A 25697-nucleotide genomic window follows, 5' to 3' on the forward strand; every position below is an offset into this window, starting at 1 on the left:
GATTGAACCCAGGGTCATTTAACTACAGAGCCCTATCTCCAGCCCTTTTTAAATATATATATTTTTATAGACAGGGTCTTGCTGAGTTGCTTAAGGTCCTGCTCAATTTCTGAGAGTGGCCTCCAAATCAGGATCCTCCTGCCTCAGCCTCCCCAGCCCCTGGGATGACAGGAGCGCACCACTTCATCCGGCCCAGCCTTGCTTCTTTGGCTGAGCAAACCCTGCAGCTCCTTCCAGGGATCTCAGCCTCAGTAGTGTCCGTCTAGTTGCTGGACCCCAGCTGGGTGGCTCCCTCCCAGAGCAACAGAGCTGGCGCCAATGTGCGCACACACTGTGTCTGCCCCTCAGAGGCCCAGGCCCAGCCTGCAGGCCCCTCCGCCTGCCCAGGGTGAGCAGGGTTCCAGGTGGACGGCAGACCACTGTCTCCCAGACCCCACCCAGGACCCCAGCGCCCAGCACCTGCGCAGGCACCCGGCCGCCCTGGCCACCAGGCTGCCCCGCCCCCTTCCTGGCCGGCCCTCACTCACCCAGGGGGTCGGCCTTCCCATCTTTGTCTGGGATAGTGAACACGCCCACGATCTCGTGGCCCTCCTTCCTCAGGTGGCTGTAAACCTCCTGGCCAAACAGGCTTTGTCCGATCACCGCGATCTTCATGGTTGCGGAGGTGGCCCAAGGCACCTGGGAAGGAATGGGGCAGCGGGGTTAGCGGCCGGCCTGGGGGACAGCTCAGCGCACCTGGCCTGCCTGCCTTGGGCGGCCTCTGGGGTCCCACGGACCCGAGGAAACATGCACATGGGACTCAGGATGTGCGAGATGTCACCTCCGGTGCCACAGCAGGTGAGTCAGAGTGGACTGGAGCATTAGGGGGCTCCTTCTTGAAGTCCCCCAAATGAGCAAGGAACGCTCGGTGTCGAGTCTCCTAAGACTTATTGGAGCATATTTCTATAACTGACCGGTTCTGTGAGCTCGGTCAAGTCCCATCAAGCCTCAGTTTCCCCATTTGTTATTAAGAAAGATGCCAGCAGAGTGCGGTGACGCACGCCTGTCATCCCGGCAGCTCAGGAGGCTGGGGCAGGAGGATCAAAAGTTGGAGACCAGCCTCAGCCACTTAGCAAGGCCCTGAGCAACTCAGCAAGACCCTGTCTCTAAATAAATAAAAAGGGCTGGGGACGGGGCTCAGGGGTTAAGGACCCCTGGGTTCAATCCCTGGGACCAAAAAAAAAAGAAAGATGCCACATTCTTCAAATGGCTTCCAGCCCCCACTTCAGCCTCCACAGCAAAGGTGACTGGACTGAGCATGGGGGTATGGAGTGGGTCGAGTGTATGGGGTAAGGATAGGAGAATGAATCCCACATTATCACCCCGTGTGCATATGTAACTAGACAAACCCGTGTTATTCTACATCATGCACAACCAGAAGAATGAGGAATTATACTCCATTATGTATGACGTACCAGAGTGCATTCCACTGTCATGTGTAACTAACGAAAACAAATAAACAAATTAAAAAAAAAAGAATAAATAAAGAAAAGGAAGACCATCAGAGAAGATGAATAGGATCTGGGGTGGGGGAGGAGGAGAGCAAAGGAGATAGTCTGTGGAATTGAAATGGAGATAACGATGTCATATGCACTTATCAATATGTCAGAATGAACTCCACCAGTGGGTATAACTATTAGCACAATTTAAAGAGAGAATGAGATCTAATCAGGACCGTCCCTCCTCACCCAAGCCATGTGCACCTGTCCCCCCCTCACCCAAGCCTCCTGGGTCACAGGAGGATGCAGAGAAAGGGAAATGTAAGTGCGACGCTATTGAATAAATCTCTAGGAAAACAGAGACGGCAGGCAACTCAGTGAGATCCGGTGCTGGGGGTGTGTAGCTCAGTAACAGGGACACCCCTGGGATGATGAATCCAAATGTGTCAGCTATCAATTTCAACATTCATGGTCTGCGTGCGTGCACCAATTAGAACGGAGACGCTCTCAAGGCACATACGTCGGGGGAGATATACCATGTTCATGGATAAGGGAGACTCAACGTTGCTGGGGGGGGGTGGTGTCGGTTCTTTTCAACTTGGTCTAGAGGTTCAACACCATCTCAAGCAAAATCCCCAGCGACTGTATCTTGTGGACAGCAACGAAATAATTCTAAGGTTTTATGTGGACACAGCAAAGGAAGAAGAGAGAGTAAGAAGAGAGAGTCTACAGAAGGGGAGAAAACTCTCAGCTACTGGCTCTTCAGAGGGGGCATGAATATCAGAAAATACAGAGAAGTAAGAAAACACCAAAAGCAAAACCCAACCCCCCCCCCCAAAAAAAAAACCATGAATAAACAGGCAAAAGAACTAAACAGACACTTCTCAAAAGAAGAAATGCAAACGGTCAACAAATATATGACACAATGTTCAGCACCTCTAGCAACTGGAGAAATGCACATTGAAACTGCACTGAGATCCCACCTCGGTCCAGCCAGAGTGGTAGTCATCAAGAATACAAGTGACAAGAAGTATTAGTGGGACGTGGGGAAAAAGGCACACTCAGAGTTGGCTGGTGGGACTGCAAATTTGTGCGACCACTCTGGAAAGCAGGATGGAGATTCCTCAGAAAACTGGGAATGGATCCACCATTTGACCCAGCTATCCCTCTCCTCGGTCTATACCCAGAGGACTTAAAATCGGCACCCTGCAGGGACACAGCCACATCAGTGTTTATAGCAGCTCCATTCCCAGTAGCTAAACTGTGGAGCTAGCCTGGGTGCCCTCCAACAGATGAATGGATACAGAAAACGTGGCATGGAATATTACTCAGCCTTAAAGAAGAATGAAATCGTGGTATGTGCCGGCAATTGGGTAGAACTGGAAACCATCATGCTAAGTGAAATCGGCCAGTCCAAAGGCGGAATGTTTTCTCTGATAAGTGGGTCTGACACACAATAAGGAGGGTGAAATTAAGGGGTGGGGGGAGAGCTAGGGGGAAAAATGAGAGGAAATATTATTAAAGTAGATGAAGTGGACAGAAGGGGAGGGAGGAGAGACAGAAAAAGGGAAGAAGAGTGGAATGAACCTGATCCAACCTCCCTAGGCACAGTCGAGAATACAACACAGTGAGTCCCAACATCAAGCACGTCCACCAGACACTGATTTAAAATAAATAAATAAATTTCAGAGAAATCAATAAAATAGAGGAGAAAAGGGTGGGGGAGTGTCAGGAACTGAATTAGAGCAAATCACATTCCATGCTGTTTGGGATGACATCAAAGTGTATCCTGATGTTATATATCATTAAAATAATAATAACAATAAAAAGATTTTGCTAAAAACAGGATTACATGCCTGAAATCCCAGCTACTCAGGAGGCTGAGGCAGGAGGATCACAAGTTCAAGGCCAGCCTCGGCAACTTAGGGAGACCCTGTCTCAAAATTAAATAGTAAAGGAAAAAGGGACGTGGATGTAACTCCGCAGTTCAATCCCCAGTTCCGTGATGAAATAAAATAAAATAAAGATACAGTAATGAAGATATCAGCCGGGCATAGCGGTACACTTGTGTAATCCCAGTGGTTTGGGAGGCTGAGACAGGAGGATTCCAAGTTGGAGGCCAGCCTCAGCAACTTAGTGAGGTCTTAAGCAACTTACTGAAATACTGTCTCTAAATAAAATATAAAAAGGGGCTGGGATGTGGCTCAGTGGTGAAGTGCCCCTGGGTTCAATCCCTGGTACCAAAAAAAAATCATATATTAGAAGATATTATAATATTAGAAAATATTGGAAATAAATATAAAAAAATTAGAGAAACAAATATAATTTAAAATATATTAGAAAATATTGGTAAATCTTCATTTTAAATAAGATAATCTTTATTTCAAAAAAAAAAAAAGAAGAAAAAAATGTTTGTACGGGAGTGTATTTCTCCTACAAAATTGGCAAATACTGAGAATCATGTAAATAACCTGTGTTGGCCAGGTTATGGAAAAATGAACAATCAATATCAAAAAATTGTAAAAAAAAAAAAAAAGTTCATCTCTCCTGAGTCAAATTTCACTTCTAAATTACGTGTGAACAAGCAAATAAAAATCCGTGCACTTCTTTATGGTATGGAGATTCACACTACCTAAGCTGGGTCATTAGAAACAGCAATAAAAGCCAAACTCCATCAAGCAGCAAACACTCTTGATTTGTGTGTGCATACCTGTGTGTGTGTGTGTGTGTGTGTGTGTGTGTGTGTGTGTGTTGTTTATTTACACTGTAAATACCTGGAAAGATTTACCCTGGAATGTTCAAAGTCCCTGGGCAGAGGTTTTGGGGTTTCAAGGTTTTCCAATGACTGTAATTTTTTTTTAACCGAAATATTCCTCTATAGTAAGGTGCAGGGGCACCCGCTTGTAATCCCAGCAGCTCGGGAGGCTGAGGCAGGAGGATCGCCACTTGGAGGCCAGCCTCAGCAACTTAGTGAAGTCCTAAGCAACTTAGGGAGACCCTGTCTGTAAATAAAATAGAAAAAGGGCTGGGGACGGGGCTCAGGGGTTAAGCGCCCCTGGGTTCAATCTCTGGTATCAAAAAAAAAATATTTTATTTGGTTTTCTTTACTGAACATCTACTACTTGTAGAAAAATAAAAGCACAACACTGGCAACCCTTGGGCTGCTGAGAGGCCCCCATCAGCTTATGTTCCTGCAGGGCTATTGTTGTAGTTGAGGGGAGCTCAGTTTGGGGGAGCAGGAGGGTGGGACAACCTTGGGCCCCAGAAAGGGCAGTATGGGGGGGTTTCAGGGAGGCTGCAGAGCCACCCCATGGGTTTTTAAGGCCCAGGGTTCTTTCCCTACTTGCAGAGACTGAGGGGCAGCAGGATGCTCAGGGGCTCCGGCCCCCACCTCCCAGTCCAGTCTCCAGTGCCTGCCAGCCCTGGCCACTCTGCAGGGACATCCAGGGACCATTTCTCCCGCTGTGGTCTTGCAGCTGGAGTTATGGGCTCAGGGTTCAGCCCAGCAGCCTGGTATTCAGTCAGCTGCCCTCTGGCTGGCCCCAGGCTGACCTCTCTCCTGCAATCAGGTGTTTGTCCTAGCACTAGGGGTTTGTCTTTCCCAGAGCTGGTGTCCCCTGGGGGGGGGGGGGTCATGCTGTAGCCCCAGTCACTCCCACAATCCTGGACACAGGAGACAGACCAAGGTACAGAGGCCTGTCCTCCTGAGCCCTACAGACTTGAGTTCAAACCCTGGGTGAATCATTTCCATCCCCGGGGGCCCCCAGAATCCTTGTCTCTGCAAGCATGCTGTGAGAGTGATCTGGCAGGAAGAACAGACCCGACATTCACAGCCTCTGTCATTCTCAAGCCACCCTAGCAGAGAGGCGCTGTTCAATGTCGCCACTCTAGCCCGGCGCAGGGGCGCACGCCTGTCATCCCAGGGGCTCCGGAGGCTGAGGCCGGAGGATCGCAAGTTGGAGGCCAGCCTCAGCCACTTAGCAAGGCCCTAGCAACTCAGCGAGACCGTCTCTAAATATAAAAGGGGCTGGGGATGCGACCCCCGGGATTAAGTGCCCTTGGGTTCACTCCCTGGTTTAAAAAAAAATCCGGGCCCCCCACATTCAGAGTTTAAGAAACTCCCCCAAGGTCAGGGGAAGTGGGCGGGCAGCTGAAGCCCAGGCCTCTTAATCCTGAGAATCCACTTTCAATTCCATCTCTTGTCCCCACCGCCAACCCAGGTGGCAGAGGGCCTGGGGATGCTGGGGACCACGCTGGGGGGGGGGGTCCTCGTCCAGCCGCCGCCTCCTTGGACACCGTGGGGAGAGGGGGCAGGGAGCTGGCCCCCTGCCCAACCCCTTTTGTCCGGAAAGACCCTCCAATCACAAAAGGCCCCGGTGCCAAGCCCCCCGGTCCGACCAATCAGGAGGGACCTCGCGATCCCGTGGAGAGAGGAGCCTGGGCAAGGGGCAGCTGCCCAGAAACAGGCTGTCCCCCCCCACCCCAGCCTCAGCTTTCTCTTCTGTGAACCCGACACGAACCACTTGGAATGAGGCGCCCTGTCCACCAGCCTGCCCTGTCGCGATCCCCACCTGTCCCCATCCTGTCCCCTGAGGACCCCCTGGTGAGGCTGCGGGCCGGGATTCCCAGCCCTGAGTCCCGGCCAGATGCTCCCCGAGGTCTCGAGTCCCCGAGGTCCCAGGTCCCCGCGGGGACCCGCGGAGCTGGGGACCCCCCTTCCCGGAGCGCGTCCCGCCCGCAGAGCGCAGAGCGCAGAGCGCAGCGCAGGGCGCGGGGACTCAGGGGACTCACCGGTGGCTGCAGGTGCAGGCGACGAGAGCAGCTGGAACCTGTGCGGATCCCGGGTCCTGAGACTGGAGGTGGCGCAGACAGGTTTTGGGCAGCAGGAGGTGGGACCCGCCCCCTCCAGTCTGGAGACACCACGGGGCTGAGAGAGGAGGGGCGCGGGGCGGGCAGAGGACAGAAAGGGAGGGGGAGGGAGGGGAAGGGGAGGGACTGTGTGACCCTGGCTGGGCACTTTGCCCACTCCCTGGTCCCCTGCATTCATTGGGATTTAGGACAAGAACTTGTACTGTGGACCCTTGGAGACTCCCTGGGGAAGGAGTAGAGCATTTTCCCAGCTTGTCCTGGGTTCCATCCCCGGGACCCCCCAAAACAACCCAAACAACAGCAGAAATCACAAACATCTGATGCAGAGACACGTAGGTGGCAGGTCCCGGCTGGACTGTTTATCTCTCCCCCTAGACTGTGATTCTTGGAAGGCAGACAACTTAACAGGTGTATCATTCCCCTGTCCCCAAGATAGCACATAGTAGTTGCTAAACAAATGTTTGTTGAATGACTTCATGCACGTTTTTGCCCGTGCACCAGGATGGGCATGCAGGATAGAAGTGACCTGTCCGTGTTGAGTCCTCCAGACTGCATTCAGGGTACCGGCTCCCTGTTCTCTGGGTTCCAATCTCCAGGTCTCTCTGCTGTCCCTCATATACTCGCCTCTGGGACTCATGAATGTTCCCTGTGCTGATTGACTTCCTCAGACATCAGGAAGTGCCAACTAAAAGTCAGATCTCCAGGAGAACTTTCCTAACCTCAGTCCCCCAGATCCCTCCCATATAGGGCTACAGAGAGCCTCTAATTGTCCCCCATGACCTCCTCCCCTACTGATGGCAATATTACCCCCACCTCTGGGGACACTGGACTCCCAGTTCTCCACAAATGCAGCAAGAGAACAAGGACCACTTGGCCTCTGGACTCCCCCACCCTGAGTGTGGGTTTTGTATGCAGAAGGTGCTCAATAAAAACTCGTGGGTTGAAGGACTGAATGTCGGAAGCCTGCAGGGGGAAAGTGGGGTGTATTGAACCTCAGAAACGGCGGCTTAGAGGTTGCACAACCCCAACAGTCAGCCCGGAAATCAGAGAGGCAACTGCAGAGGGGGACAGGTTGCCTTGGGGCTCAGGGTGTCCCAGGTCCCAGTCCACAGATGGCAGCTCCACTCCTGGGCTGAGGGGAGGCAGGACATCATGGAGGAAGAGTGTGGGGAGGGAGCAGCTCCCATGGGGACCAGGGAGCAGGGACTCCACTCTCCAGGGACAAATAGAGACCCCAAGCCACGGCCCCAGGGCCACCTCCTCCCCACACCCCACCAGGGGCCACCAGGGGACCCCCAGGGAGCCATTCCCTGCCAGGGTTCAGGCCTCACACCCTCTCACTCCTCCTCTGGACATTCCTGCATCACCTCCAAGGGGGCTCTGGGGACACCCCACAGCCACAGCAAAAATGGTGCCCAAAGGCTTCTTCTTGCAGCTTATTCTAAAATATAAAAGAACAAGTAAAAAAAGAAAAAAAGAAAAATACAGTGAAAAACAGGAAACCTTTCTTGCTGGTTTTGAAAATTCCCAGCCTCTCCAGATGTCGAATGATGCTAAAATTAACCAGTGGATTCCAGGCAAAGACCCACTAGAGACACGTGTCAGGAAAAGCGGATGGCAAGAGGAAGCCGAAGACGAGAATGTTCTCAAAAAGAGAACAAAGAGCATTTTGGGGGGGTTCTCAAAAAGAGCCAAAGGGCATCCAGTCCAACGACAGAGGTTTCAAAGAAGCTTCAAAGCTTGTCTTCACCAGCAGAAACCCGAGGGCAAGGAGGGCTTGTCCCAGAGACGTGTGGGTTTGACGGCTGTCGGAGGCGTGGACCTTCATGAGATTCATAGAAGACGCACAAGGTTTTTAAAAGAATCGTATTGGCAAGACAACGCCAGCTTGGGCTGAAAAGGTCAGGAAAGACCTCCGGGCTCCCCCAAATCTGCTTACAGAAAGTAGACGGAGAAAAGCCATAGTCGAAAACATGGGGTTCATTTTAGAGGAGTCCAAATTGTGAATTGTGGAAAATCAACTTCAGGTTCAAGTCAGACTGAGTCCTAATCAAGGAACTCCTGGCACCTTCTCAGCAGGATTTCAGAATTGTCATTCACTAGTGACCACTGCCTGCCTTTTGCCCTATCCCATCCACAGCCCCCTCTGAACGGGAGCATCTAGAAAGGTCATCCTCTGCCTGTCCCACTGTGGTATGTCAGGTGGCTGCTGCAGAAAGGCATGGTGATCTCTCTCTCTCTCTCTCTTTCTCTCTCTCTGTTCTGGGGATTCAACCCAGGGGCGCTTAATCTCAGAGCCTGATCACCAGTCCTTTTTATTTTTATTTTTATTTTTTAATTTAGAGACAGGGTCTCACTGAGTTGCTTAGGGCCTCACCATTTCTGAGGCTGGCCTCCAACTCGAGATCCTCCTGCCTCAGCCTCCGGAGCCGCTGGGATGACAGGCGTGGGCCACCACACCTGGCTTACAAGTCTCTCTTAAGGTGGCAGCACAGGTGTCCTTGCTGAGTGTGGATGCACAAGCTTTTCTCACTTTGTTTTCTGTTGGCCCCTCAGTAGGTGGGTCGGGCCATGTCCTTGACCCGGGCCTCGGTTGTGGGTCAGGGCTTCCTGGATGGACCGGTGAGTGGGTGGGTAGGGAGGCGGCCCCTCTGTTGTATAAGCATGATTCAGCTTGTTCTTTGGGAACTCGGTAACTGGGTGCTGTGTGTACCCTGACGAGGAAACATTAACTTGCTTAGATCCATGGCCTTTGGGGACATCAGAGCAGGCAGGTCAAGTGACCCGAGGTTTCTTTGAGAATTGCAGCCGGGGTTCTCCTTTGCTCCGTTCCTGCGGCCCGTATAGATGCTTGGATTCCTCCTCGCGGGTGACCCATGACATCACCGACACCCACTCCTGAGTACATGTCCCCTGGGGGAGGGGGGCGGGGCTTAGGGTGGTTTCCCCTGCAAAGGGCCCAAGACACGGTTTCATAAGGTCAAAACCAGAGTCTGGAGACAGTCCCCTGCCCCGAACCATTACCCCCCGGAGGCCTCGGAGATGTGACAGGAGTGTGTCTGGAGGGTGGAGCTGTGGTCGCAGGTTCTCAGCTGTCCTCAGGCCAGGGCCTCTCTGGCCTCAGGTGCAGCCTGGGGTCCCCGTGTCAAATCCAACCCTGGGGTTATTTGGGGCTGAGAGACTTCCTGGGCCTAGATGGCCCCTGGGAGCCAGGAACTCCTATCCAGGGGGAGATGAACATGCAGGCGCCCCAGAAGTCACCCCAGGAAGTGAGGGGGACCACCCGGGAGGGAGGACCTTGAGAAAGGGGGCCCACGGCTGTCATCCCAGCAGCTCGGGAGGCTGAGGCAGGAGGATCGCAAGTTGGAGGCCAGCCTCGGCAACTCAGCGAGACCCTGTCTCTAAATAAAATACAGAACAGGGCTGGGGACAGGGCTCAGGGGTTGCTGCTCCTGGGTTCAATCCCTGGTACAAAAAGAAAAAAGAAAAAAGAAAAAAAAAAAAAAGGTGAAGGGAGGACTCTCGGACCCCAGACTCTTTTTCTTCCCTTCCTTCTCAGGCTCACTTAGTAAGTACCCTGCTCTACCTGCCAAGATGATGGGGCTGTCTTGTCACAGGCCCAAAACAGCAACACCAACCAAGCAGGACCTGAAACCTCCGACCCTGTGTGAGCCAAGGTCGACCTTTTCTCTTTCTACATTGATCATTTTGGTTATTTCCTTACAGTGATGGAAAACTAAGACAGCTCCCTCCCTCCTCTGGTCTCCTTCCAGGACTCTGTAACAGCCAAAGCCCAGCTGGACACCAGAGGCCAAGGCCTTCCAGGTCACATCCCTAGGCAGCGAGTGGACAGAAAGCAGTGGGTGACCTGATACTGCCCAATTAGGAGGGAGCCCCACCTGGGGCCTCGGGTTGTGCAATGGAAAGTGACCGGAGACACTTAGTTACAAAAAGTGCTGGAAGAATCGAAGGGACAAAGAAGACGCAGTGACCGGGCTCTCAGGTCGGCCATGGCAGGGACTGGCCCCATCCTGAAAGGCTTCGGGGTCCAGGAGAAGGAGACACGGAGTCAGATCTCATGTCCCTGGATCTGTCCACAGCTGTCAGGGCCGTAGGTCAGCCATGTGCCTGGCTGCCCTTGGTCCCGGTCCCCGCCCTTCCCTGCTCCCCTCTTGTGGCCTCCCTCTGCGGTCACCTGGAGGATCTGAGCAGACAAGAACTCAGGCACTTCCAGGGTGGGACTCCTTAGAAGTCCCTGTCCTCCCACCAGCCACTGGCTTGTCCTGTGCCTGAGGAACCCCACGCTACGCTCTGGGCACAGGCTCGTGGGAGGCGTGGCTTGCTGGGGACAGCCACCGGCAGGAAGGAGCGGCCCTGGGGAAGGGCCAGGACGGCAGCTGGAAGCCACCAAGTGCTTCCAACACAGGGGACGCCACCAACCCTGACTGCCGGGAAGAAGGGGCTGTCTCCTTTAGGTCCCACGGCACAGGAGGCCTCTGGGACCTCTGTCTCGGTGACAGTCAGAGACAGCCACAGAGGGGACCGCACTCTAGAGTGTCCAGCTGGGAAAGGGGAGGTGCAGAGAGGTGGCCAGAGAGGGCTCTGTTCCTGAGACCTGGGGAGGAGAAGGCATCCGGAAGGGGACCAGGGAGTGGGTGCCCATGACACCACCCTGGGAGGGACGGGGAGGGACGGGGAGAGGGTGGTCTGTGGGGACAGAGAGGGTGGGAGGGGGCGGCAGGGACTGCGGCTGCGAAGATGGAGGGAGGGAAGAAGGGTGGAGGGTGGACGGACAGAAGGATGGGTGGACAGATGGACAGATGGATGAATGGATGGGTGGGTGGATGGTGGGTGGATGGTTGGGTGGGTGGATGGATGGGTGGATGGATGGGTGGATGGATGGTGGGTGGATGGTGGGTGGATGGTGGATGGTGGATGGATGGATGGATGGATGGGTGGATGGATGGGTGGATGGATGGGTGGATGGATGGTGGGTGGATGGTGGGTGGATGGTGGATGGTGGATGGATGGATGGATGGGTGGATGGATGGTGGGTGGATGGTGGATGGTGGATGGATGGATGGATGGATGGGTGGATGGATGGTGGGTGGATGGTGGATGGTGGGTGGATGGATGGATGGATGGGTGGATGGATGGTGGGTGGATGGTGGATGGTGGGTGGATGGATGGATGGATGGGTGGATGGATGGTGGGTGGATGGTGGATGGTGGGTGGATGGATGGATGGGTGGATGGATGGATGGTGGGTGGATGGTGGATGGTGGGTGGATGGATGGATGGATGGGTGGATGGATGGTGGGTGGATGGTGGATGGTGGGTGGATGGTGGATGGTGGGTGGATGGTGGATGGATGGTGGGTGGATGGATGGATGGATGGGTGGATGGATGGTGGGTGGATGGTTGGGTGGGTGGATGGATGGGTGGATGGTGGGTGGATGGGTGGATGGATGGTGGATGGATGGTGGGTGGATGGTGGATGGTGGATGGATGGATGGGTGGATGGGTGGATGGATGGATGGATGGGTGGGTGGATGGTGGGTGGATGGGTGGGTGGATGGTGGGTGGATGGATGGGTGGGTATGTGGGTGGGTGGCTGACTCGGGCCACAGGGCAGATGGACGCCCTCCATTCTCTGCTCTCTGTGCCCACAGGATGGAGGACCCCATCTTTCCCTCTTACCTAAACACCCCGTAGGGTCACCTGCTGAGGGGGGTGAGGGAAAGGGCGCAAACTTGAAGACCTGTGAGTTGTCACTGTGAGTTTGGGGACCAGGAGGAAGCTGGAGGCCCCGGGGTGCTGTTGGGTCTCCTGGGATCCAGCGGCCATGCGTCTGTGCCAGCGGGCTCTGTGTGGAGGCCCTGGTCATGGAGCAGGCCCTGGGGCAGGGTCCGTGCTTGGGTTTATCCGAGGTTGGAAATTTGCCCAGAGAGTTTCAGTGAGAGTCCGGAGGCCGCTGTCCTCTGTGGCATCTGAGCCACCTGGGCCAATGCCCATGTAGGGACATCACAGGCGTCCCAGGTCCCTTAAAGGTCAGTTAGTGGTCAGCTGAAGCCAATGAACCACATCCCGGTGGAGGGCACGTGGGCAGAGCGCCAGAGGCCGGTGGCTGAATCGGTGGCTTGGGAAGCGGAGCCCACGATGACATTCCCGAGGGTCACCAGGAGTTTACTCTTCGAGGGCCCCTTGGAGGCCGGGGACGGGTAGGGCACCCCTGTGTGATCTCCGTTCCCTGTAATTGGTGTTTGCCTGTTTCTGGGCCAGCATCCGGGCTCTGTAATTGCTGGAGAATTCGAATTTATTTTCCAAACGATGTTATTAAAAATTAATTATGTCCCCTGTGACCAGCCTGTTAGCTTTGGATATATTAATTTATTCCTTTATTTGGCTATTTATTTGCAGGTCTAGGGATCAAACCAAAGGCCTTGCACATGCTAGGCAAATACTCTGTCCTGGTGTGGCTATGAAGTGTCCCCAAAGCTCCATAGTCACCATGAGCCGAGCACAGGGGTGCACACCTGTCATCCCAGCAGCTCTGGAGGCTGAGGCAGGAGGATCGCAGGTTGGAGGCCAGCCTCAGCCACTTGGCCCTAAGCAAATTAGTGAGACCCTGTCTGTTGTGTTTAGGATGTGAGGTGTCCCCAGAGCCCCTCTGGGAGGTGACACAGGAAGGTCCAGAGGAGGAGTGAGGGGTGTGAGGCCTGAACCCCAGCACTGAATGGCTCCCTGGGGGTCCTCTGGTGGCCCCTGGAGGCAGGTGGGGTGTGGGGAGGAGGTGGCCCTGGGGCTGTGGCTTGGGGTCTCTATTTGTCCCTGGAGAGTGGAGTCCCTGCTCCCTGGTCCCCATGGGAGCTGCTCCCTCCCCACACTCTTCCTCCATGATGTCCTGCCTCCCCTCGGCCCAGGAGTGGGGCCGCCGTCTGTGGACTGGGACCTGGGACACCCTGGGCCCCACGTCCACCGTCCCCCTCTGCAGTGGTGCTGGAGGGTCCTGGAGTCACAGCAGCAGAAAAGCTGACTATGTCCCTAAGACTTGACTCCACCCCAGTCCCCTCTCTTAGGTTTTTTACCCCAGAGAAACAGACCCTCTGTCCACACAAAGGGACGCTCAGGGTTCACAGGGGTCGTTCGTCACGGCCAAGAAATGAGCCCGACTCAGATGGCCACGGGAGAAAGAAGGATCCAAAGGGGGACGCATTTATATAACTGTGACTTATCCAGAGAAAGTGGCCCACAGAGCCACGTCCTAGACTCAGGGAAAGAGGCCAGATTCCACAGAGCTGGGGCCGTGGGTGTCCTTGTGCAAGATGTTTGTGACCAGCCGCTGTGTGGTGATAAAGGTCAACTGCGGTGGACAGGACAGTGGTGACAGCTCCTGTGTACTGAAAAGTGTCACCTGGCTGGCCGTTGTCAAAAGTCACTCAACTGTGAGACAGTTTGGATCCCAAGGCCTCTGTGTCGAAGGCTGGGTCACCAGCTCGGTGCTGCTGGACGTGGTGGGACCCTCAAGAGGTGTGGCCCCATAGGAGGTCTTCAGGTCACTGGGGTGTGCCCTTGAGGGGAGCTGGGGGACCCCAGCCCCCTCCCTGCCTTTCACTCTCCAGCCCTGAAGTAAGTGGATGTGCCCCTGCGTTTCCACCACGATCATCTGCCAAAGCCCCACAGCCATGGTGTCAATACACCTTGGACTGAGCTCAGGACACAGTGACACACACCTGTAATTCCAGCGGCTCAGGAGGCTGAGGCACGAGGATCCCAAGTTGGAGGCCAACCTCAGCAACTTAGTGAGGTCCTAGACAACTTATGGAGACCCTGTGTCTAAATAAAGTATAAAAAGGGCTGGGGATGGGGCTCAGGGGACAAACACCCCTTGGTTCAATCCACGGTATCAAAAGAGAAAAGTGGGGGGAATGTGTTATATACACAGAATGGAGTATTATTCAGCAATGAAAAAGAATGAAATCGTGTCATTTGTGGCAAAATGGTTGAAAGTGGAGATCATCAAGACAAAAGAGAAAGGGGACTTTCAGGGAGGGAGTCAGGGAAAGGAAAAGGGAGAAGCAGGGAGGAGGGACATGGTCAGAGTCCCCGGATACCTGTATTCCCGGTCACAGTGGATCCCTCGTGTCCCATCATCTGCCCTAATAACCACGACACAGAGGTCCACACAGGGGACTCCCCGTTTCTCCCCTCAAGGAGACTTCTGGGCACACCTGAGTCTTTGACAGCAGTGACTCTGTCGCATTGGTCCCCCAGCCCGCCGCCCAGGTCCCCAGCCCGTGGCCCCTCTACACGATTTCCAGAGTCCTTCCTCTTAACTCCAGGTCCCCTGACACCTGGTCCCCGCCGCCATGAGACTGCTTCGTATCCCTGACGTCCACTGGTGCTGGCCCCTTCTTTGTCACACACGGCAGCTCCAGGCTTCCCCCGCGTCCCCTGCCCTGGTGGCTCTCCCGACCTCTCCTCTGAGCGGACTCAGCCCCCTCAGCCCCTGCGCTCGTCTGGGGTCCAGTCACAGCGTCGTGGTCACCTTCTGGGCTGCTGGCGGGGCCCCTCTCAGGCTGGGACAGGACTCTCCTCCTTTGGGGCCCGGGCGCTGTTGCCACGTCGCCTGCCTGGGCCACTGCGGGCAGCTGGTCACTGGTGTAGGGCATGGCCAGGGGCCAGCCAATGTCCCCGAGTCCCTCCGTGGGAGAGTCGCCCTGCAGAGCGGGGACCCAGGAGGAGGGAGCGTGTTGGTCACTGAGTCGTGATGTGTGTCACCGCAGCGCGACGTTGCCTGTCCTCACTGAGGGACCTGGGAGGGTCCCAGCCCCAGGCCCAGCCGTGGGTGGCCGCGCTGTGCTCAGGAGGAGGACAGGGACGTCTGCACTGGGTGGGCTTCATCCAGCACCTGGCCTCCAGCGGACAGAGGCCATCGTCTCTGTGCAGGGTCCGGGTGACAGAAGGACCAGGCAGGGCTGAGGAGGGACACCAGGGGGTGGCAGGTTCCAGCCCAGCTGGGCCCACAGTGGGCAAAGTCCTACGGGAAACCAGGAGCTGGGCACCAGGATCCTGGAGTCCCTGTGTCCCCAGTCTGCTGCCCCAGGCCCTAGAGCTACCTGCCCCTGGTCCCCCCAGCCTCCTGCCCCAGGTCCCCCCAGCCTCCTGCCCCAGGTCCCCCAGCCTCCTGCCCCAGGTCCCCATGTCAGCAGCCCCAAGTCCCCATTTAGCAGCCCCAGGCCCCCCAGCCCACTGCCCCTGGTCCCCCCAGCCAGCTGCCCCAGGTCCCCATGTCATTAGTCCTGGTCCCCCCCAGCCAGCTGCCCCAGGTCCCCCCAGCCACCTGCCCCGGGTCCCCCCCAGCCACCTGCCCCAGGCCCCCCAGCCACCTGCCCCAGGTCCCCATGTCAGCAGCCCCAAGTCCCCATTCAGCAGCCCCAGGCCCCCCAGCCAGCAGCCCCAGGCCCCCCAGCCCACTGCCCCTGGTCCCCCCAGCCAGCTGCCCCAGGTCCCCATGTCATTAGTCCCTGGTCCCCCCCAACCAGCTTCCCCAGGTCCCCTTAGCCACCTGCCCCAGGTCCCCAGCCAGCTGCCCCCAGTCCCCCAAGGCACACGGAAGATTCACTGGGTCCCCACGGTTTCTCAGGCACCTGGTTCCATCGTGGCCCCTGGCTCCCTGGGCTGGGGGTCTGCAGGCCCCGATCTCCAGTTCGGGCCCTCAACCCCTGAGCCCCGTCCCCAGCCCTTTTTTATTGTATTTAGAGACAGGGTCTCGCTGCTTAGGGCCTCGCTAAGTGGCTGACGCTGGCCTCCAACTTGTAATCCTCCTGCCTCAGCCTCCTGATGACAGGCAGGTGCCAACTTGGGAGGATCACAAGTTGGAGGCCAGCCTCAGCCAAATCGAGCCCCTAAGTAACTCAGCGAGACCCTGTCTCTAAATAAAATACAAAATAGGGCTGAGGACAGGGCTCAGGGGTTAAGCACCCCGGGTTCTATCCCTGGCACCAAAATATTTTTTTTTAAATAAATAAACATTAAATAAAAGAAGTGGTGTCCAGCATTTGCGTGGGCTGTGGACAGCAGGCGTTGTGGCTGCAGAGACAAATTGTAGCTTCACTTAGGTCCTCACTCTCCAAGCTTACGAAAATGTCACTCATGATGCAATAGATAATTAAACAATATATTGGCAGAGGGAAAAAAAAATAGCCCGAGACACTTGCCAAGCTGACATCAGGCACAAGAGGCCCTGAGGGCTGCCTGTCCCTCCAGAGGGGTCACCGGTGCAGATCAGCCAGAGCACTGGAGCCTTGGGGGGCTGTGTCTTCTCAGCTGCTTTCCTGAGAGCTGAGGTCACCCCTCACTTTCAGCTGACTTTGCTGTTGTTATTATTTTGCTTTGGTGCAAACTTGACAGAATCTTCCTCTCATAGCCCAATCAGAACTGGCCTCCCTGCTCCATGTTTTTTTTTTTTTGGGGGGGGGAGCAGGTACTGGGGATTGAACTCAGGGGCCCTCAACCCCTGAACCCCGTCCCCAGACCTATTTTGTATTTTATTGAGAGACAGGGTCTCCCTGAGTTGCTTAGGGCCTCACTTCTGCTGAGGCCGGCCTCCAACTTGCCATCCTCCCACCTCAGCCTCCTGAGCTCCTGCAAACACAGGCGTGCACCACCGCGCCCGGCTCCTACTTCATCATCGGATCCTAACCTCAGCACACACACACACACAGTCAAGCGTGAACCGTGCAGAACGCTGTCAATCACTTGGCAGAAACACTCTGCCTGTTTGCAATTCTTCTGGAGATTTCCCAATAGGCATCGTCTGCCAAAGCACTCATTTCAAAACCTCTCTGCGGCCTCCTGGGGGACAGTACCAGGAACTGGATGTTTCCAAGGAGTCCAGTTGTTGTTTTCAGATATTTGATTTTTTGCTGTTGTGGGGTGAAAAGGGACCTTTTCCCACTTTATTTTACAAAGCACTGTTGCTGGTTGGCATTAGTGCAATCCATCCCTGGGCTCACAGGGTGTGCGGCTGCCTCCCTCTGTTCTCTATGGTTCTAGAACACTCACTGCTCCTCTTTGAGGGAAGACTATACACTTCTGACCCGTGGACATGAGTTCTTGGCCAGTGATTTGGGGGGTTTCCTGCTGCATCTGGAGAAGGGAAGTGAGTTGTCCCTTCTAAGTAGAAGTCCTTGGGTCTGTTACTGTTTTCAAAATCACCCTGTTGCTGGGGGCCGTGGTGCACACCTGTCATCCCAGCTGCTCGGGAGGCTGAGGCAGGAGGATCGCAAGTTGGAGGCCAGCCTCAGCCACTTAGCGAGGCCCTAAGCAACTCAGCGAGACGTGTCTCAAAATTTAAAATAAAAAGGGCTGGGGAGGTGGCTCAGGGGTTCAGTGCCCCGGGAGTCAATGGCCAGCAATATATACAAAGATATGCAAATAAATAAGTCTGGGAATTTAGCTTAGTTGTAAAGCATTTGCTTAGTATGTAGGAGGCTCTGGGTTTAATCCTCAGTACTGGGGGGTGGAGGATGATAAGAGTCCACTTATTATAATTTTTGCTACCAGGGATTTAGTCTGGGGCACTTTACCACTGAGCAACAGCCCCAGTCTTTTTTATTATTACTTTTTTGAAATTTTTATTTTGAGACAGGGTCTCACTCAGTGGCTGAGGCTGGCCTCCAACTTGCAATCCTCCTGCCTCAGCCTCCTGAGGCCCTGGGATCCCAGGTGAGCACCACGGGGGGGGGGGGGGAGCCCAGCTCAAGATTCCAATTTTGATAAGAAGGAGCAGCAGGGGGTAGCCAGGGAGGGGACGAATGGTGTTGAAATATCACACGACACACTCATAAGTATGCACATTGCACATGAATTTACAAATTAAAAAGTCAAGGGGACGCCCTTTATTGTGACAAAATGTTTTTATTGCTGTGATCTGAAGAGGAATCTGCAATACCTCAGAGGCAGGACTGCAGCATTGGGTGCAGAACTCCTTGGGTTGCATAAGTCCTGGCCTGGTCTTAGCCCTGAAATAATTTTGTCATTGATCCTGTTGACAGGCAGAAAAAAAAAAATCGAACACTTTGGCCACAGTTTCCTTACCACAAATCTCTGCCCTCCCAGCCTCATCCTTTCCCGGGGTGTTGAAATCCCCGACATTTATTTTCTCGCCTCCAAGTCTGATGTTCAAGTCCCCCCCAAAGTGATCCAAGGACTGATTGGCCCCTTTGGAAGACGTGCTGCTAGTTAAGGATGAGAAGGGACATCTCGCCCCATGGAGCAGGGCGCCCCCTGCAGGCAGGGGAAGGTGAGGGGCAGCCGTGGGGAAATCAGCAGTTCTGGCCACCAGGGGGCGCCCGAGGCCCTCCGTCCAGGCCTGGTGCTGTCTCCCTGGGAAGCCGGTCTGAGGACCATCACCCCAAATTGAGCTTTGAATCCCAGCAGCACCCCCCAACAGCCAGAGTCCTGGGCCAGGGTGCTTGACCTCACTGTGCCCCCGCCCACCGTCCTCACCTGTCACATGCAGGTCATTATTAAAGCTTTATATTTGTACAGGGCCTTAAATGAGCTAAGCAAGGACTTATGTTTTTATTTTATTTTATTTTGGTCCCAGGGAGTGAACTCAGGGGCCCTTGACCACCGAGCCCCGTCCCCAGCCCTGTTTTGCATTTTATTGAGAGACAGGGTCTCGCTGAGTGGCTCAGGGCCTTACTGAGTGGCTGAGGCTGGCCTCCACCTTGTGATCCTCCTGCCTCAGCCTCCCAAGCCGCTGGGATGACAGGCGTGAGCCACTGCGTCCGGCTCAGAGCAAGTTTTTTAAAAGTCATCTTTTTTTTTTTTTTTAATTTTAACATTGTGATTTTAATAAGTCGATTTAAAGAGACGGTTTCAGTCTCTGAAGCAAGGAACACACACCCACCCTGTCACCTCCCAAGTCTCTGTAGCTTCCCTCTGTTGCTTCTGGGGCCCCGATGAGCACCCCCGGCCAGCAGGCATGGGGTTCCCGGGTGGAGGGACCCCTGAGCCGAGGGCAGGACGCTCAGAGCAGGACTTGGCAAGGCTACTACTGGGATGGATCCGAGAAAGGGGGTGCCCTGAGCGGTCACCTCACCTGCCGGGGGGACCGTGGGCCACGTGGGCAGAGCAGCTTCGGCACTGTGGCCAGCAGGGCTTTGTCCACCATCAGGAGGAGCCGTCTCCTGGAGGTGGACCTTCCCGCCCAGGAGCCCCAGAGTCTAAAGGCGACAGGAGGGAGACGGCTTCGTGGTTTGGGATCTGCAGCTAGAGGGAGAGTGGAGGGGGACCCCTCTCCCCACGGTCACCTCCCCCAGGGCAAACTCTGTCCTTTCAAGCCTTCTGACATGACCTGAAGAACATAGCTTGTTACTGAGTAGCATGGCGCACACACGCCTGCCATCCCAGCGGCTCGGGAGGCTGAGGCAGGAGGATCGCAAGGTGGAGGCCAGCCTCAGCCACTCAGCAAGGCCCTGAGCCACTCAGTGAGACCCTGTCTCTAAATAAACGATAAAAAGGGGCTGGGGACGGGGCTCAGGGGTTAAGTACCCCTGGGTTCAATCCCTAGGACCCCCCAAAAGAACATAGTTGGTCAAGTTTGACAGGAACCCAGCCCAGGGAGAAATCAAACATCACTCTCTCGTCCTGCCTGGCTGGCTCCTTTCCTACTTGGGACATCTCTATGATGACTGTGTGCCAGCCTGTGGACTCTGTAGAAGTAGAGTCACACTTTTGTGTGGCTTCACTACTGGCGGGATGCAATGCTGTTCATCATTGCCAAGACAGACCCCATGCCCCCCCCCCAGCAACCCCCAGGCTGCGGATGGAACCCACAAGTGTCTGCCACTGAGTCACACCCCCTGACCTTTTGATTTTGTTTTGAGACTGGGCCTTGCTTAGGGGCTGAGGCTGGCCTCCAACTTGCAATCCTCCTGCCTCAGCCTCCCAAGCCACTGGGATGACAGGCGTGGGCCACTGTGTCCAGCTGAAAAAGAATATGCGCTCACAGTGGGTCCCTCTGAGAGGACCCACTCTGTCCCTGGAGGGTGTCCCCTTTCCCTTTTGCCATCCCTTTGAGAGACGCCTGTTCCTCTGAGTGATGGGTCTGAGGTCTTTCTGACTTGATCGCAAGAATTGGGGTTCAAAGGGGGGGTCTTCATGCTGCCTCAGTTTCCCAGATGACCCCGGCTCTGCAGCGGGACTGTGGGGTGGTCAGAAAGAAGAAAAAATTTAAAAAGACCAAGTCCACCAGGCAGGGCAGCAGGCTCCTCATCTCAAGGACTTGGGAGGCTGAGGCAGGAGGATCTCAAATTCCAGGACAGTCTGGGTGACATAGCAAGACCCCCTCTCCTATTTTCTAAAAGAGTCCAATTGGAAAAGGAGTGTGCACACCCCCCCCCACCACACACACACAGAGTTGAATGGACCATGTGAAAAAGAATTAAAGGAAGCAAATAAAAAACTCATTTCTAAACTTCAGAAAAAAAAAAGGAACAGAAAACGGTTTAAAAAAAGAGAGAGAGAGAGAAAGAGACGAAATGATTGAAATACAAAATAAAAATAGAAATCAGAAGAAAAGACAGACCTAGGAGACAGAAGAAGAATTATAGATAAAATCTAAACACACATGAGTGGCACGAAGATTGGAATCTAGAAGAAATTAGTGATTTCCTAGGAAATTAGGAATGATCAAACTTAAGCCAAAAGAAGTGGATTTTGGGGGGGGGGTACTGGGGATTGAACCCAGGGGCACTTGACCCCTGAGCCCCATCCCCAGCCCTATTTTGTATTTTATTTAGAGACAGGGTCTCGCTGAGTTGCTCAGGGCCTCACTGAGTTGCTGAGGCTGGCCTCCAACTTGCGATCCTCCTGCCTCAGCCTCCTGGGCCACTAGGATGCCCGGCTGTCTGCTGTGTCCTTACAGAACTGGCACACAGTAGGTTTGGTGACCCGATATCGCCTTGACCATGTGAGGAATGTGTTGCGCTATGATGTCCCCGCCGCTGTGACAAGAAGAATGTCCCGCTGTTGTCCACGGGCAACGGTGCTATGGTGGAGGTCATGACCAGGTGTCCTCTTCTCCCTTTGGCTAAGGACCTTCCAAGCCGAAAGAATCTACAGCATAACCTCAGGTGGCTGTGGCACTTGTGTCTTCCAGCCTCCTCTGCCGAGAGGGGAAGGGCTTTCTCCAGGACAGGTCCCAAGTCTTGCTGCTGCCTTGGGGGCTCTCCGGGGCACCCTGGACACGGGCCACCTGACCTTCCCAAGATCTGGCCAGTAGGGGGCAGGGCAGGGCTGCTGAGGACCCTGCACCTGGTCTGCTGGGGGCTTCTGCAGGGGCCCTGTCCCCAGGACCCAGCCAGCGTCCAAAGTCCCAGGGAGGAGACTTCAGCCAATCCCCCTGCCGCGCGCAATGCGCCCCTCACTGGTCGCCTGCGCCCTTGGGCAGGTCCCTGAGCTCAGCCGCGGTTTCAGGAGCCCTCGTCATGAGCCATGCCTATTTTTACCCACCAGAGTCAGCCTCAAGGGTGACGGCAGCGACCTGGAACAGAGACCTACTATGGACCCGGCAGTGCCAGGTTTCCATGGGGCCCTTGCCGGGAGCCAAGACACAGCGCTTAGCCAGGGCTGCGTCCTCCTCCGCCGCCCTCTCCGGCAACCCGGGAGACTCCTGCGACCCCTGAGCCTCATCCCCAGCCCTGTTTTCTATTTTATTTAGAGACAGGGTCTCCCTGAGTTGTTTAGGGCCTCGCTGTTGCTGAGGCTGGCCTCCAACTTGCGATCCTCCTGCCTCAGCCTCCCAAGCTGCTGGCATCCCAGGCAGGTGCAGCCCACCTTCTGCAGGCTTCTTGAGTAACTGTCCTCTGGGAAGTTGCAGCAGGAGCTGAGATCTGTGAAGAGCCTTCTAGTTCCTTTCAGCACTGAGTATGTGGCCACTGTGTCCCCCTCCCATCCCCCGCTCCCGTCTGACCCATCTAGGTCCCCCCATGTTTGGAAAGTGTCCTTTTTTGGAAGGAAATGGAAAGACGCCCTTGCACAATTCCTCTAGCGGGGGATTAGCTCTTGGGACCTCTGAGCTGAACACCAGAAATCCAGGACTCTCTCAGGAGCAGAGGTGACCCAGAGCTGCTTGGGGGTACCTTGGGGGCTGCAGGAGTCCACACAGACCCACCTTAGAAGTGAAACTCGGAGGGGCTGGGGCTCAGTGGCAGAGCGTCTGCCTGGCCCGTGGGAGGCACTGGGTTCGATCCTCAGCACCACATAGAAATAAATGAATAAAAATATGGTGTCCATCTACAACTAAGAAAATATTTAAAAAAAAAAGAGAAGTGAAACCCAGGATATAAGTTAGAGGCTTTCTTTAAAAATCTAAGCTGAGCGTGGAGGCGCACGCCTGTCATCCCAGTGGGTGGGGAGGCTGAGGCAGGAGGATCACAAGTTGGAGGCCAGCCTCAGCAGCTTAGTGAGGCCCTGGGCAATTCGCAAGACCCTGTCTCTCAATAAAATATCAAAAGGGCTGGGGACGGGGCTCAGGGGTTAAGTGCCCCTGGGCTCCATCCCTGGGACCTAAAAGGAAATAATATTCCCGAGTGGATCCATGAATGGTGGGTGGGCGGGTGAATGAAAGGGTTGGCAGGAGGCTCGCTTTACCAGATCCCTTCAAGGATCATGGTGTCCAGAGGGAGGCAGCAGTGGGGGAGGTGCGGACCTGGCTTGGCCATGGGGCTGGCCAGTGGCCATCCTCAGCCAGGAGCTGGGCAGACCCAGGAGCCCTGTGGGAAGTCCAGTCCCTGTGGCCTCGCCTGCCAGTCTAAGGAGGGAGCTGAGCTGTCCCCTCAGCACCTTCAACAGCTGGCCCCTGCAGGGGGCTCAGTCCTGAGTGTCCAGGCGGGACCCAGGGTGGCCTGGCTAGAGAGTAGCAGTGTCCCCTAGGGCACTAGGGCCTGGCATTCTGTATTTAGGGCCTCAGGCAGGGATCCGCCTGGTCACTAAGGGGATGGGACTGCTTGGGAACCTCTTCTGGGCAAATGTGGCTGTGTTCTTGCTGTGTCCCTTTGACGTGGGGGACACAGTGCTGTGTTTCACGTGTATGCCACTTTATTCCACGTGTGCGAGCGTGTGGCTGCGTGTGCGAACTCTCTGTATGAAACTGATTGTGAAAACCAGGTGCGCGCACACACACACACACACACACACGCCACTGTGGGCTTGTTGGGGACAGGCAGACAAGGATGGTGGGGACAGGAAGGCCCAGGGTGCTGACCCCCACAGACTTTCTTTGCCAAGAAGCCACTTACCTGAGCCCTGCCTGGCCTCAGTGGACAGAAAGTGTCACTTTTCTCAGCAAACTGCCTGCCCACTGCGCGAGCAATGCTGGCCCCAAGTGATGTGGGTAAGAGGGACCCAGCGGCTCAGGAAGGAGGCTGAGGCAGGAGGATCGCAAGGTGGAGGCCAGCCTCTGCAATTTAGTGAGGCCCTGAGCAACTCAGGGAGACCCTGTCTCTAAATGAAATATATAAAGGGCTGGGGACGGGACTCAGGGGTTAAGAGAACCATCAGCCTGGACCAAGGTGACCTAGAGTTGTCATGCAGTGGGGACCTGAAACCGGCTGTCACCCTGCTGTCCATCAAAAGTCAAGAGGTGGACCTGGGCAGGACTCTCTGGAAACTTGTCCAGAACCCCCAATAACACTGGGGAGCAGGAGAGGCCCCTGGTCCCTGTCCTCTCTGAAGGGACCCACTCTGTCCCCTGAGAGTGTACTCTTTCCCCTTCCTGTCCCTTCAAGAGACTCATGCCTGCTATCCTGAGTGACAGGGTCTGAAATCTTTCCGACTTAGTGGCAAGAACTGAGGTTGGGGGGGGAGGTCTTCCGGCTGCCTCGGTTTCCCAGAAGGCTCCGCTCTGTCACAGCCCCTCTGTGTGACAGGGTGCCTCTGTCCACTGCCAGCATTTCTGTGCACACATCCAAGGACAGCGCAGGGACCCTGGGGGCACAGCCTGCTGCAAGTCCCTGGGCCAGTCCCCAGAGCCCAGGTGTGACTGCACCCTGGCTCCCGCCCCCCAGGTGCCCATCCTCTGAATCTCCAACCCTGTCCGTGTCCCCAGCACAGGGCCAGGCGGGCCTGCAGTGCCCGGGATCCCAGGCTGTGGGTGGAGGGTGGGGAGGTTGGGGACTGCATTCCTGAGCACAGGCTGGAATTCCTGCATTCCATGCATGACACTGGACCAGGCGGGGAGGAGGGACGGAGCCAGAGTTGGTGACTGAAGGGGGGGACCCAAGAAGAAAGGCTGGTCTGCAGCTGGGGTGGGGGGTGCCATCTCCTGTCCTGCTCGCCCTGGCCACCCTGGCGCAGGCCCAGGGGCTGAAATGTCAGGAGCACGTGAGCCGCTTACCAAGCAGCCTGGCCCAGGCGGCCACCAGAGCCCGCCCAGAGGGAGGGTGGCCGGCTGGGGGGGGGACTCAGGAGCCCAGAGGAGCTGGGGCACAGGCTGTGCTGGGCCAGAGGTCCTGGGGCACGGGCCCGGGGGGCCAGGAAGAGGAAGGGGCCAGGTCCCCCGGGGGCGCAGGAGAGGGGGTCAAGTCTTGGGCCCATGGGTCCCCTGCAGTTCATCACCCCCACTTTGCAGATGGGGCAACTGAGACCCGGGCAGCTGGAGGGGACAAGGTAACGAGTCCTGTCCCTGTTCATGGTAAGTCCCAAGGTGACAGAGCTGGGGTCTTCTGGCAGACTGCGGCAGTGTAAGGACCCCCCCTCTTCAAACCTCAAGTCTCTTGAAGGGACAGGAAAAGGCAAGGGGACACTCTCAGGGGACAGAGTGGGTCCTCTCAGAGAGGACAGGGACCAGGGGCCTCTCCTGCTCCCCAGTGTTATTGGGGGTCCCAGAGAAGTTTCCAGAGAGTCCCGCCCAGGCCCACTTCTTGACTTTGACTGACAGCGGGGTGACATCAGACAATCAGGTCCCCACTGCCGTGGCAGCTCTGGTCACAATTTATGGTCAGGAGGAGCCACCTTCTCTCCCAGAGTTGCAGGACCTGGTCACAGAAGTGTCCCCTTCAGGGTGACCTGGTCCCTCTTACCCACATCACTTGGGTCTGCATTGCTCCCACAGTGAGCAGGCTGTTTGCTGAGAAAAGTGACACATCCTGTCACTGAGGCCAGGCAGGGCTCAGGTAAGGGGCCTTTTGGCAAAGAAAGCCAGAGGAGGTCAGCACAGAGGGCTCAGTTTCTAGTTATTCTCTTAGCCTCATGTCCCCTCCATCCTCATCTGTCTGTCCCCGACACCATCACCATGACAACTCCCGCCACGGAAGACTTATCACCATGACAACCTTCA

At 55.5% G+C, this 25697-nt stretch overlaps 2 protein-coding genes across 6 annotated transcripts in view; both read right to left on the reverse strand.

The window, feature by feature from the left end:
* Positions 1-6366, reverse strand: part of ALDH1L1 (aldehyde dehydrogenase 1 family member L1) — a 34869-nt gene extending 28503 nt beyond the window's left edge. The window contains exons 1-2 of the mRNA XM_081276263.1: positions 6270-6366; positions 528-678 (exon numbers count right to left, since the gene is read on the reverse strand). Of these exons, the coding sequence (XP_081132389.1) occupies positions 528-654 (127 nt within the window). The 5' untranslated portion in view covers positions 655-678; positions 6270-6366. The remainder of the gene's footprint in view (positions 1-527; positions 679-6269) is intronic.
* An 11985-nt stretch (positions 6367-18351) lies between these two features.
* Positions 18352-25697, reverse strand: part of KLF15 (KLF transcription factor 15) — a 35870-nt gene continuing 28524 nt past the window's right edge. For 2 of the 5 annotated variants that reach the window (XM_081275969.1, XM_081275963.1), the window contains exons 3-4: positions 20443-20561; positions 18927-19147 (exon numbers count right to left, since the gene is read on the reverse strand). In XM_081275969.1, the coding sequence (XP_081132095.1) occupies positions 19047-19147; positions 20443-20561 (220 nt within the window). In that variant the 3' untranslated portion in view covers positions 18927-19046. Of the gene's footprint in view, positions 18396-18926; positions 19148-19513; positions 19582-20241; positions 20346-20442; positions 20562-25697 lie in introns of those variants that run through there. The other 3 variants (XM_081275967.1, XM_081275965.1, XM_081275964.1) reach the window with 3 other exon arrangements.

This window comes from Spermophilus citellus (assembly GCF_964194105.1).
Source record: "Spermophilus citellus genome assembly, chromosome: 19".
Lineage (NCBI taxonomy): Eukaryota > Metazoa > Chordata > Mammalia > Rodentia > Sciuridae > Spermophilus > Spermophilus citellus.